Source organism: Phaseolus vulgaris, chromosome 11 (genome assembly GCF_051622355.1).
Source record: "Phaseolus vulgaris cultivar YP4 chromosome 11, ASM5162235v1, whole genome shotgun sequence".
Taxonomy (NCBI): Eukaryota; Viridiplantae; Streptophyta; class Magnoliopsida; order Fabales; family Fabaceae; genus Phaseolus; species Phaseolus vulgaris.
Window position 1 is genome coordinate 46,725,693 of NC_143508.1, and position 12,161 is coordinate 46,737,853.

Below are 12,161 nucleotides of genomic sequence, written 5' to 3' on the forward strand. Positions count from 1 at the left end.
ATTGTCATGAATTTGTTTGTGTAACTTGGTAAGTTATATATAGCTTACATCACCCATAAAATAATGCAAGCCAAACTTTTTTTCATTTATATTTACATAGATAATATCTAATTTTTTAAGGATAAGATACGTTTCTTCTTTCAATATATATCATCAACACTATTAGATATATATGACCATTAATAAAATCATTTATAAAAATATTACTAAATATATACAATAACATAAGGTAGAAGAGATTCTCCAACATTTTCACATATCAATAAAATCATTTATAAAAAGATTACTAAATATTTTTACTGACATTTATTCAAAAGAAATATAATATTTCAAAATATTATTAAATATTTTTAATTTGTGTAATAAAAAAAGTAATACTATAAAATGTTATTAAACTTTTCTGAATAAAGAAATAATATTTTAAAATTATTACTAAAGTTTTTAATTATTTTTTACCTGTGATTCGGGATCAATATCTAGGTTAAAGATAAGACATTTTTCTTTTCTTTTAGAGACTATACGTTAACACTCAAATCGCTTTATTCGAGCTTAGGGGCAAATGTACTACCGGATGGTTGAGAGGTCTGATATGGCTGAATAGCCGAGAAGATCGAATAAACTATACTGACTCGAACACAATCCATAAGCGTATAATTAACTTTAAATAAACCACGTTTAAATGATAAACCATGATTAAAGGATAGTTGGGTCCCATTTGGACCCACATGCAAGCCCATAACAATTGAGCCTCATCCAAAAAGTATAAATAAAGGAGGGAACCCCAACACTAAAGGTAATTTTTCACTCCCTACTCACCTGCATATAGTACTCAGACTGACTTGATCATCGGAGTGCCTTCGCAGGTACCCTTCACATTCGACTTGGAGAACAAGCGAGTGAAAGACCAGCGAGAAGACTGAAGACTTAGACAGAATAAGTTACTTCATAGGATGCGTCCTTGTAAGAACAATTTTTAATAAAAACTATATTATAAAAATGTTACTATTATAAATATTTTGTAATATATGTCATTCCCATATTGTTATAAAGATGAGATAAATGACTAGCTCATGGGAAGGAAGTGAAAACATAGAGGTAGGGTATCAACTACATAATGCCAATAAGTATATTTATAATTAAAACACTAGAAGATAAGTTCCTAAAAACATGTTTTAAGATTTTGTTAATAATATTGAGGGTATAACCATAAATTCCAAAGCTACCCGTAAGTGGATTAAATTCGCCAAATTTACAAGAACATAGGGTGGTAGAGAATCTTCAAAAAAATCAATGCAAAATAATCCACAAAGCAAAGGAAAAATCATGTCTTTTTTAGTTGATGTTTCAACAACCATCTTCACTAGGATCATCTAAAGGAATTTGGGGTTTTCTAAAGGAAAATGACGTAGGAGATGAAAGGACCTCAGGTGTACAAGTACTAAACTTAATGAAAAAAATTGAGCTCAAAGAATGAAAAAAGTACTCAAATAAATTGTTCAACATTGTTAACAAGGTAATATTAGTTGGAATTAACTTTTTTATTCAAGAATAAATGAAAATAATTCTTCTAACAATGCTAGAAATATATGAGACATCTATAACCACTTTGAAGAACACAAAGAATTTGTCTGAAATCATTTAGGAAAAAACTTACATGACTTTCAAACTCAAAAATGTCATTCTTAGGAATTTATAAACTTGTGGCATTGACATTATTGATAAAAATATTTTATGGTAATTCAATGTTAATTGTAGTATCATATTAGTTTTCATTATATTATTGTATGCATCCATTTGAAAGTCAAATGTTTCTTGCACTTTGAATCTTCCCTTAAATCACCTAAAAAAAAGTTATTTTTATGTTCTACAATCATATTCATATAGTGAGAATCTAACTAACTATTAGACTATACATAATCAAATTTTCCAAACAAGAATGTGTTGTATTGTACAATGAAGAATGATAGAAACTACGAGAATGTGTTAATCAGGACCATACAATAATTTCATATAAATAATTTTATTATTTTTTCTATCATTGCATGTATGTTTCCCATAATTCTCATATTATGTTTATCTGTGTGACTCACTTGAGATATATCAACCTTATGTCTGTACTCTAATAAAAATGAAAAATATTATTGTTACGCGTTAAATTTTGAATTAGTGTAAATTCTTGAGAATATATCTATAAGAGACATATCTCCAAACCACCTATCATTCCATATAATCTTATTACTAATTTCTATTTTTTAATATATATTGTCATAAAACTAGTTATCCCATTCTTCATCCCCACTTGACTTTCTCATATTCATCCACCACCATGAGTCATACCTTGCATCACTCCTAGTGTTTAAGCTCCTTTGTGTCCTATATTTCGATTTGAGTATATCTTTCCATGGAAAACTAATCAAAGATACAAGAAAGGAGAGTTGAATTTTGTATTTAAGATTTTTGAAAATTTTGACAAGGCTTCATCTAACATACATGAATAAGCAAAGTTTATACTTGATAAACACAATCTCAAACAAGTTTTCTTACTAATTGTGTCTGATGAAGACTTTTCATAGGCAACTTCAAGGTGGCAGATGCATTGACAAAAGAGCTTTTCAAAGCATGTTTTCACAAACACTCCTTAGATTAACTGTAGATTAATAATATTAAGGCAAAAGTTCAACATTCCAAGATTTTGATTACTGCTTAAAAACAACTAAGTATAAAACATGATTGCACTTCATTTGTAAGAAGATAGTGCTATAAAACAACAGATAATGTAAGACACAAGTGTTTCATTCGACAAATGATACAACACTATGTAGTCTTTTCTCAAAGTTTGATGAGGCACACATAAGAACAAATGAAATAGACACAACATCAAACATTACACATAGACTAAGCAAACCTCGTAGCTAAAATAAATATCCATGTGCTTACTCTATGTTTGCAGGGAATGATTGTCTACTAAAGAGATATGTTCAAAATCAAATATCAAAGATTTCTCGAGATGCGAGCTAAAGTTGTTTCCTTCATCAACCTCCTAAAATAAAGAAATTTTCAACTATGACCCAACTATATACTTGTACGAAATACATGTCAATCACAAATTTATGCAAAAGACTATACTACCTAGGGAGATAATGGTTGTCAGTTATCAAGGATGTTTTGAAGAAAAATAGTAAAGATTGAGGTTGCAATAAATGCAACAATCATGTTAAAGCTTGTCAAAAGTAGAATAAACATGCTTAAAAGCTAAATATGCTTAATGTCTATAAACGATTTTTTTCAAGAATGTATAAAAAGGATTTCATTTAGAAGAAGAATATATAGAGGATAAGATATGTGATGCCCAAAGATTGCTCAAACAAAAAGCACTCCTAAAAAACAATAAAGTAGAGGTGCTCCACCATACCAAAAATGTTGATAAGATGATAGAGCTCGCCTCATAGAAGAATCCTCAAGCTTAGAAAATATTAAAGTACTAGGATCCGAAGGAACCTTATGGAAAACACTTAGAGTGCTTATCCAACTACCTAGAAGAGTGAGCTCAACCTTTATATATGTCGTAAAGACGCTACCTTCTCTAAAAATATGATATGAATTAGGAGAGAAAACTTAAATATTTGTCGTTAAACACAATCCTCTCTAGTCATCAGGCTCAATGATTAGTAGTTCATTGAAATATCAAACCTTCAAATCATAGCCAGAAGTGACTATTAGACAAATAATACTCAATTTAGCCAAGAGTGACTTGAGTAAATAATACTCCTTGACTGTGTCAAATAAGTATGACTATGATTTAAAAAATACTTGATTAGACACTGACAAATGTAAAGAATAATCCAGGTTAGGCAGGTGGTTAGAACAAGAAATAATTGATGTCATTCAAAAATAACTTGAGAAAAGAATACTTAAAAGATTTAACTCGATATTTACTAATAATTATAAAATTATGCACTTTTTATTAATTATTATAACTATATAATAAATTTACTCTTAATTTATTTTATATGCTTAATAATGAATAGCTTATTATAGATTATAAAGTTTAAAAATAAATTAATAAATATAAAAATACAAAGATAAATAAATAAATAAAAAATATGTTCAAATATCTCATTTTCTTTATGATATACACCAAATTATATGATAATTTCATTTTAAAACATAAAATAGATAAACTATAAAAATAAAAAAATTATTTTTATTAAATATAAAAATAATAAATCATTTTTATTAATTTTTTTAAATATAATAAAATATGAGCTTATAAACTTTCATAAACTTTATTTACTTTTTTATATTTCTTTAAAATTTATCCTTTCCCTCCTCTATAAACTCATATTATGATCCAAACAAAAATATAAAACACACAAACAATTTATATTTTTTGACATTCAAAATTTTAATTTCACCTTAAACCATTGAAATAATAATCACTCAATAACAGTGATAACATAGAGAAAGTGACAGAAGTTAACGAACCAAAGAAGAATGTCCACTCCGAAACCCATATCCTCCTTCCGACTAACCTCCCTCCTCCGCTCCCAGAAAGACCCCTCCGTCGCCCTCCAACTCTTCCTCAACCCAAACCCTGACCATCCCTCCCCTCGCCCCTTCCGCCACTCCCTCCGCTCCTACAACCTCATCATCACCAAACTTGCCCAAGCAAAAATGTTCCCCCAAATGGAACAACTCCTCAACCAACTCCACACCCAAACGCGCTTCACTACCCCCGAGCCCCTCCTCCGCCACGTCATCGCCTCCTACGCGCGCGCCCGCCTCCCATCGCGCGCCCTCCGCACCTTCCTCTCCATCCCCTCCCCCTCCCTCCGCTCCTTCAACTCCCTCCTCCACGCGCTGCTCGTCTGCCGCGACTTCCCCTCCCTCACGCGCCTCCTCCCGCACCTCCCCCGCTTCCGCGGCCCCGACGCCTGCTCCTACAACATCCTCATACGCGCGTGTTCGCTGACCGACGACCACCATCGGGCGTGGAAGCTGTTTAACGAAATGCGCAGGCGCGGCGTACGTCCGAATCAAATCACGTTCGGAACTCTGATTACCGTGCTGTGCAAAAACCCTCAATTGCACCTCCCCCAGGCGTTTAAGGTGAAGAAAGAGATGGAGCGGGTTTTTAAAATTAAGCCTAATGCTTTTGTGTACAGTAATTTGATTAAAGCTGTTTGCGAGGTAGGTGATTTTGATTCCGCGTTTAGGTTGAAAGATGAGATGGTGAGGAACAATTTGAAGCTTGATGTTGTGGTGTACAACACTTTGGTTTCGGAATTTTTAAAAGCGGGGAAGAAGGATCTAGGGTTTAGGGTTTTGGAGGAGATGAAGAGTGGTGGTGTGAAGCCGGATTCTGTGACGTGTAATGTGTTGATTGGGGAGTTTTGTAGGGAGGGGAATTTTGAAGAGGCTTGTAGGGTTTTGGATGATGGGTTGGAGGGTGTGAAGCCTGATGTTTTTGGCTACAATGTGGTTATTGGTTGGCTGTGTAAAGAGGGGAAATGGAGGGAGGCTGATGATTTGTTTAGGGACATGCCAAGGCGGCAGTGTGTTCCTGATGTTGTGACGTACCGCACACTGTTTGATGGGCTTTGTCGGTGTATGCAGTTTGAGGAAGCTGGGTTGGTTTTGGAGGAGATGATTTTTGAAGGCTATGTTCCACGTTCCTTGAGTTTGAATGAGTTTGTTGGTATGTTGTGCAAGGAAGGGGATTTAGAGTTGCTAGGGAAGGTTTTGAGTTGTTTGGTAGATGGGGGATTTTGCTGTGAGGATGTGTGGAGAACTTTGGTTTTATTGGTTTGTAAGTCGGAAAACTTGTTGGGAGCTTTTGAGCTTTTTGATGAATTGGTGTTGGCATGAATTCTAGATTTGGTTTCAGTGAATGCACATGAGATTCTGTTAGTTCCCACATACATATTTTCTGGGATGGCCTGGACTCTCCTAATCCATCCAAGCATTGAACTAAGCGTTTCATCAACGATATATACCAGAGAGGTGAATCTGTAGTCCACAAAGCGAAGATGAATATCCATTAAGAGTGACTGCAAGCAAGTTCGAAAGGCTTGGAGTATTGTTTTGGACACCTTTTGTTGAAGGAGATATGCTAATTGAGGCCTTCTAAGTTCCCCCTTCCAAAAAAGGGTCATCAATTCACCAATTCTACTGCTTGTAGATGCACCAAACCAGCAGGTAGGTAGCTTCAATCCAAACTATTGTGACTTTTGCATTATACTTTTAATCCAATAGTATCTATCGTTTTGATTTCTATAGGAGAAAGTGAATGAGATGCATCTAATTGTGATTAAGATGATATGGTAATGATACATAGGTCTTGTTTTGACGAATTTCTCTATAAGGATTTTAAGAGAGAAAACTAGGAAGAATAATTGAAATTAACTCTTCCATAATTTTAAAATTAGTTTATGCTCAAGCTAATGTGTAGAAACTATCTATTGTAGTTTCTCTAATTTTGTTTAACTTGTGTTTCAATTAGTTTTAACTTATGAAAAAACTTATTTCATTTTTCCTTTTCATTCTTTTTGTCTCAGAAATCCTTATGGAAAAACTTGTACAATAAGCAGATATGTGGACTTGCTCGCTTGGTACTTCCATTTCCATTATAACAAGCTAAACAGCCCACTGAGAAAGAAAAATAAGTGATTTTACTATTTCTTGATATTTTAATGAAATTTCTGTAGCTCAATTTGAGGTGACTGATATGCTACATGGCTGGGTAATTAAGTTGATGAACGCTGTAACATCAAATAAGCATTGTTCTTAAAATGTTGATAAACTGCTTAGAAAATGAACAACGGCTTATTATTTTCATTGTATCTTGTTGATCGAGGTGATAGAGATATTCACTATTTTTACTGACTTGTCATTTGTTGGTGCATCTTTTTTGTTGTGATAAATATGGATATGTTGTAATATTAGAAATTTCAAGTATACTAGTTAAAAATTAAAATTTATGAGATTATCTGTAAGGTTATCTTATCTAGACACATAATTGAATCGAAGATGGTGTATTTGCTTCTGCTTCAAAGGAAGGATTTCTATTTTCAACATGATAATTCTTTAAAGAACTGTCTTGTCAAAATCTGGCTTAGGATAAGAACTGTCTTCTTGTGGGCTTGGTGCCACAGCGGCATCATTCTAAGTTCACGATCAAATATGTCAGTTGGCATATTAAGTTTCCTGGAAGACGGTTGCTTCGGTACAAACTCGCATTAATACCTTTGTAAAGATTCTTAATCCCAAAATTGAATTAGGTAACTTTGTTTGATCAGGTATTTAATCCGAAAATTTGCATTTTTTAGCGCAAAGATTCTTTAAATTGCAGCCATTTATTTGCATATGACCGATTGTGATCAAGAAATAATTATATATATTATATGATCTGCTTGAAATTTTGGTTGGTGATTGATTCATACCATTGTGATGTTGAGCAAGAATTAAGTTAGCTATCAAGTATCAATTTCTTATCACGACCCCCCATTTTATAGCTAGACTTCGGTTGGGGAATGCGAAATTTTTCAATGACTAACTTGTGAAGGTTTCTTAGAAAAAGTACTCGAGATTAATGAGCTATTGCTGACATATGTTTTATACATGGGAACTGGATCGTTATTTGAAAAGTGTAAGTATTGGCATAGTTGGTGAGATTGAGTACATCTTTATTTTTATCATCTACATGCATGTCCCTTGCCCACGGGTAAAGATACTCTTTTTTGTACTTTGTACTAGTATGATCTTTTACTATATTAGATTTGAAATAGTAAACTCTTCTAGAAAATGCACTATAGTCATCTTTATTAGAAGGGTTATGAGTTAAGGTCTCACTTTATTTTTTATGCATCTCATTGTGACATTATTCTTAAGACCTCAACATAACTTGGTGACATCTCGTGTGTCATCAACAATTGACGTGCTCTCATATCACTCTCGTAGCATGACTTTTGAAGATTTCTAAACTTTATTTTCTTCATAAGACATTGGTATTGAGTATTTAAAAACAACACTAGGATTTGCATACTCTAATTTATCTTGTGAATGCAATCCTTGGGTTATAAGAGGTATTACCAAGCTTCAACTTGGCAACACCACTATATAAGCATTTTACCCTTTGACATCTTATCTATATCATAGGCAATTTTGGGGGAAAATTAATAAAAGAACATATTTGCTCTTGGTTTCCCTCCAATTAAAAATTGTTAAAAACATTATTATAATCATTAAAAGTTGAATTGATCAATTTTATTCCTTGAATTTCAGTTTATATGCCAAAAAAACCAGGCTCCATTGCTGAATTTGATGCATCTTTATTTCGAAATTTGAAGCTTTTTCATTGCAATTTCTCGACTCGGAGCAGAGCTAGCAGAAAAAGAAAGGAAAATGTTTTATTAACTCCCTCTGCACATTACACACTTTTGACGTTGCCCACGTGGTCAGAATTGTCAATGTGGCAAAGGGCATTATTGTAAATGTTGTACATGGTGATGTGGCAAGGTCAATTTTGTAAATGAAATACAATATTTGAGAATTTATGCACGGAAAGGTTCTCGAGTAGGGTTAGAATGAACCTGCACTAAAAAACGCCAGTGTTTAGTGTAAATCGATGTAAAGGCTAATTTATGCGAGGGTAGAATGGTGATTACAGAGTTTGAATGTGCACAAGCAAATGACGGTTTTTAGTGAAAACCGATGTAAATGTTAGTTTATGCGAGGGTAGAATGGTGATTTCAGAGTTTGAATATACACAAGAAAACGTCGGTTTTTAGTGATAATCGATGTAAGTGTTAAGTGTTAGTTTAGGCGAAGGTAGAATGGTGATTTCAGAGTTTTTCTTTGTTGTGAAAACGGGAGAATTTGGGGCGAAATCCTCCAAAGAAGGGCATAGTCGTCGGTGGTGAAAGAAGAGTACGTCTGTCAGAGGGAGGGAAGAAACCGTAGAAGGTGTCATCCAATCAAATAACAAACATTGGTACCGTCGTTGTCGACATTGCGGAGGGAGGGAGAACGGTAGAACCTCTAATCGAACGTAAGAGCATACATATGTTGTCGTATGGCCTTCGACATTGAGGTAAACGCAAACTGAAATCGAACGTTGATGAATTGTTAGTGCATTAATGGTTGTTTGTTGGTCCATGGTAGGATCGTGGCTGGGAGTGAGTTTGGGTTTGTGGCACATGTTCATGCTGTGAATAAGTAACTAGTTTTTTGAATCTGGGTAACCACTTTTTTGAACCTGGGTAACCACTTTTCCCGTTCAGTGCATGACCTTGCCATGGGTAGGGCCATGACCCTTTGTGATGGAGATCAAGCTCAAGTGGACATGAAGGCCAATCAACAAGATCAAGAAGAGGTAGAGGCACAAATAGAGGACGTCCATGGAGGTCAAAGCCCACCTCAAAGGCTTACAAGAAGCATGTTCAAAGCTTTAGGAGCTAGGGGACAATTATTTTCTCTTTTTGTAATTTCTTTGGTTGAAGGTGCTTAGAGGGAAACATTAGAAACCTCTATTGTTATAGCATCTTTTAGTCTTTAGTTAGGAGCTTTAGAAGGGGGGGTGCGTTAGTAGATAGGTGTAGGAGTAAATAAGGAGGTGCTAAAGTGAAGGAAGAGGTCACACCTTACTCATGCTTGATTTTAGGCGTCGGTTCTAGTGAGCTTTAGGAGGGAATTTTGAATTCTTTTAGTTTGATTTTCAGCACCTCTAGGCTATAAATATAGGTGCTTCCCTTGTACATTTCAGATTTGAATTTAGACTAAAGAAACTATACTCAATTTTTGAGTGAGCATTGGAGAGCTTTTGAGCCTTCTTCTCTAGTCTTATCTTGATGGATCTATGGTGTCCTCAAGTGGCGGCAGCATACTAATCTTGGAGCAACCATCCTCCAAGTGGCGTGATCACTCACCTACTCTTCCATCTCCATAAGCTCTTCTCTTCTCCTTCCTTTCTACTCTTTTAATTGTTCATGTTTAAGCTTGTTTCCTTGAAATTCTGTCTTGTGTTCTTGAGTTTGTGGTTCGGCTGTTCTTATTTTCCAGCAATCCTTTTCAGTTCTCTTGCCTTTAAATTCATTTTGTTCGGTTCATATTGGTTCTTATTCAATTCTATTCGGTGTTTTTGATTTTTACCTCTTTTTGTTGGTTCAATTTGACAATATGAGGAACTTCCATATGAGTTTGGATTTGGTGCTAGTTTTGGTGAGTTCTTGACTTAGAACATTGATCCAATTCTAAGAAAAAGTGCCTAACAATTGTCCAACTCAAGTTGATTCCTAAGAATGTCACGAATCATTCTCTTCTTTGCTATTGGAATCACATCACTTTGGTCTGTTATGGTGTGCCTTGTGTGGTTGTTTGTTGGTGCATGCTACCATGGTGGGTGAGATTGGGTTTGATTTTGTGGCACATGTTCATTCTGTGAATAGGTAACCAGTTTTTTGAACCTGGGTAACCACTTTTCCCGTTCAGTGCATGACCTTGCCATGGGTAGGGCTGTGGCACAATGGTGTGTTGTGTTGTGCCTTGTTTGGTTGTTTCTTGGTGCATGCTACCATTGTGGGTGAGATTGAGTTTGGTTTTGTGGCACATGTTCATCCTGTGAATAGGTAACCAGTTTTTTGAACCTAGGTAACCACTTTTCCTGTTCAGCGCATGACCTTGCCATGGGTAGGGCCGTGACCCTTTGGTTTGTTGTGGTGTGCCTTATGTGGTTGTGTGTGTGGTCCTGTGAATAGGTAACCAATTTTACTGATTGAATTGGATAGAGTATGGATTATGGAATGGTTGTTTGGTTACAGGTGGGACATGAGAAGGACTTCAAGCGATGCGATGCCCTGGAATTGGAATGTCAGGATCAGGTTTGATGAATAATTATGTAAATTTAATCTGTGCATTTCTTTATGGACTTATTTTCATTGTCTTTTTGGTTTGGTATTTGTATTTAGGTTGCAGTGCGACACTGTTCTAGAACAAAGTATTTAGGGGTTATGAATACCATGATAACGGAGGAACAAAAATGTTGTATTCAAGCAACTCCATTTCCATGGATGTTGTCGTTGGGAAAGACACTGAAAATGAGCAAGACTTTGTTGCGGGAGCTATGTTTCATATGCGTTGAGGGAGGGGAGGCTTTTGGATATGATCTGTATTTGTTCCATTTACACTGTTAGATGTGTGTGTAAGTTTGGGTTTGAGGGTTGTCGGAGAGAACATTCATTTGGGTAATAACAATACTGATTGTCAAACTAGGACCATATTTCATAGTACAAATGTTAGTGTTGACATGATCTACGATGAACTAGTCAAACGTGCCAATGATTCTAACCAATGTAGTGTTGATGAATTTTGTAGGTTATACATACATTTTGTTAGGTTTGTCAGAATTCCTCTTGCCAAGGTCAAAATGTCATCTCGACCTGTGGGATTAAAATTTCCCTGGTCTCTTTGGTGCTTTAGCTCAGCCTGTCAAAATTCATGGAATGTGTTAATTCAATACTATGTAATGACAAGTTTAAAGGATTGAAAATATTACATGTAATTATGGACTTACAATGCGCTCAGAAACCTCTGATGTACGCTCAGATGTTATGTTACGCTTGGGTGTAGTTCTCGCTAAAACCCATAGGTCACATCGTTTAAAGGATTGAAAATATTACATGTAATTATGGACTTACAATGCGCTCAGAAACCTCTGATGTACGCTCAGATGTTATGTTACGCTTGGGTGTAGTTCTCGCTAAAACCCATAGGTCACATCGTTCAGGAGGGGATGGAGGAGACACATGGTCAGTGGAAGGTGATTCAGCCTGTCTTCTCTTCAACTTTTCCTCTATTATTCTTCTCTTAAGCAAGTCATAACCTCCTCGAGAAAGGCAGTGTGGGGTAGCATTTTTCTCTGCAATCATTTTGACTTTGTTCCTGATTTTCTGCAACAAGACCAGGCACATATGACCGATGAATTCCATCATTAGATCAAATTACACATATAATAAAATATTGACCAACCTGCCATTCTAGATGAGTTCGAGTCTTAACAAATTCAGACCAGGTCTCTTGATCTATTGGATAACTCACACAAGGAGACCTCTCCTTGTAACGATCAAAGACGTAATGGGATGTCAGATACGTTTTAAATTGCCTCC

General features: G+C 35.2%; 1 protein-coding gene across 5 annotated transcripts; it reads left to right on the top strand.

The window, feature by feature from the left end:
* Window positions 1-4,455: 4,455 nt before the first annotated feature.
* On the top strand, window positions 4,456-11,399 carry LOC137822759 (putative pentatricopeptide repeat-containing protein At1g53330). 5 transcript variants are annotated; one of them, XM_090297126.1, is made up of 4 exons: window positions 4,472-5,109; window positions 5,195-6,198; window positions 10,818-10,877; window positions 10,965-11,347. In XM_090297126.1, the coding sequence occupies exon 2, from the start codon at window positions 5,230-5,232 to the stop codon at window positions 5,866-5,868; it is 639 nt and encodes a 212-aa protein (XP_090153252.1). In that variant the 5' UTR covers window positions 4,472-5,109; window positions 5,195-5,229; the 3' UTR covers window positions 5,869-6,198; window positions 10,818-10,877; window positions 10,965-11,347. The 5 variants fall into 5 exon arrangements, with proteins under 5 accessions (XP_068483853.2, XP_068483870.2, XP_068483861.2 ...); XM_068627752.2 differs by having other exon boundaries at window positions 4,456-6,198; window positions 10,965-11,399; XM_090297127.1 differs by lacking the exons at window positions 10,818-10,877; window positions 10,965-11,347 and adding an exon at window positions 6,558-6,985 and having other exon boundaries at window positions 4,487-5,109.
* Window positions 11,400-12,161: the final 762 nt, after the last annotated feature.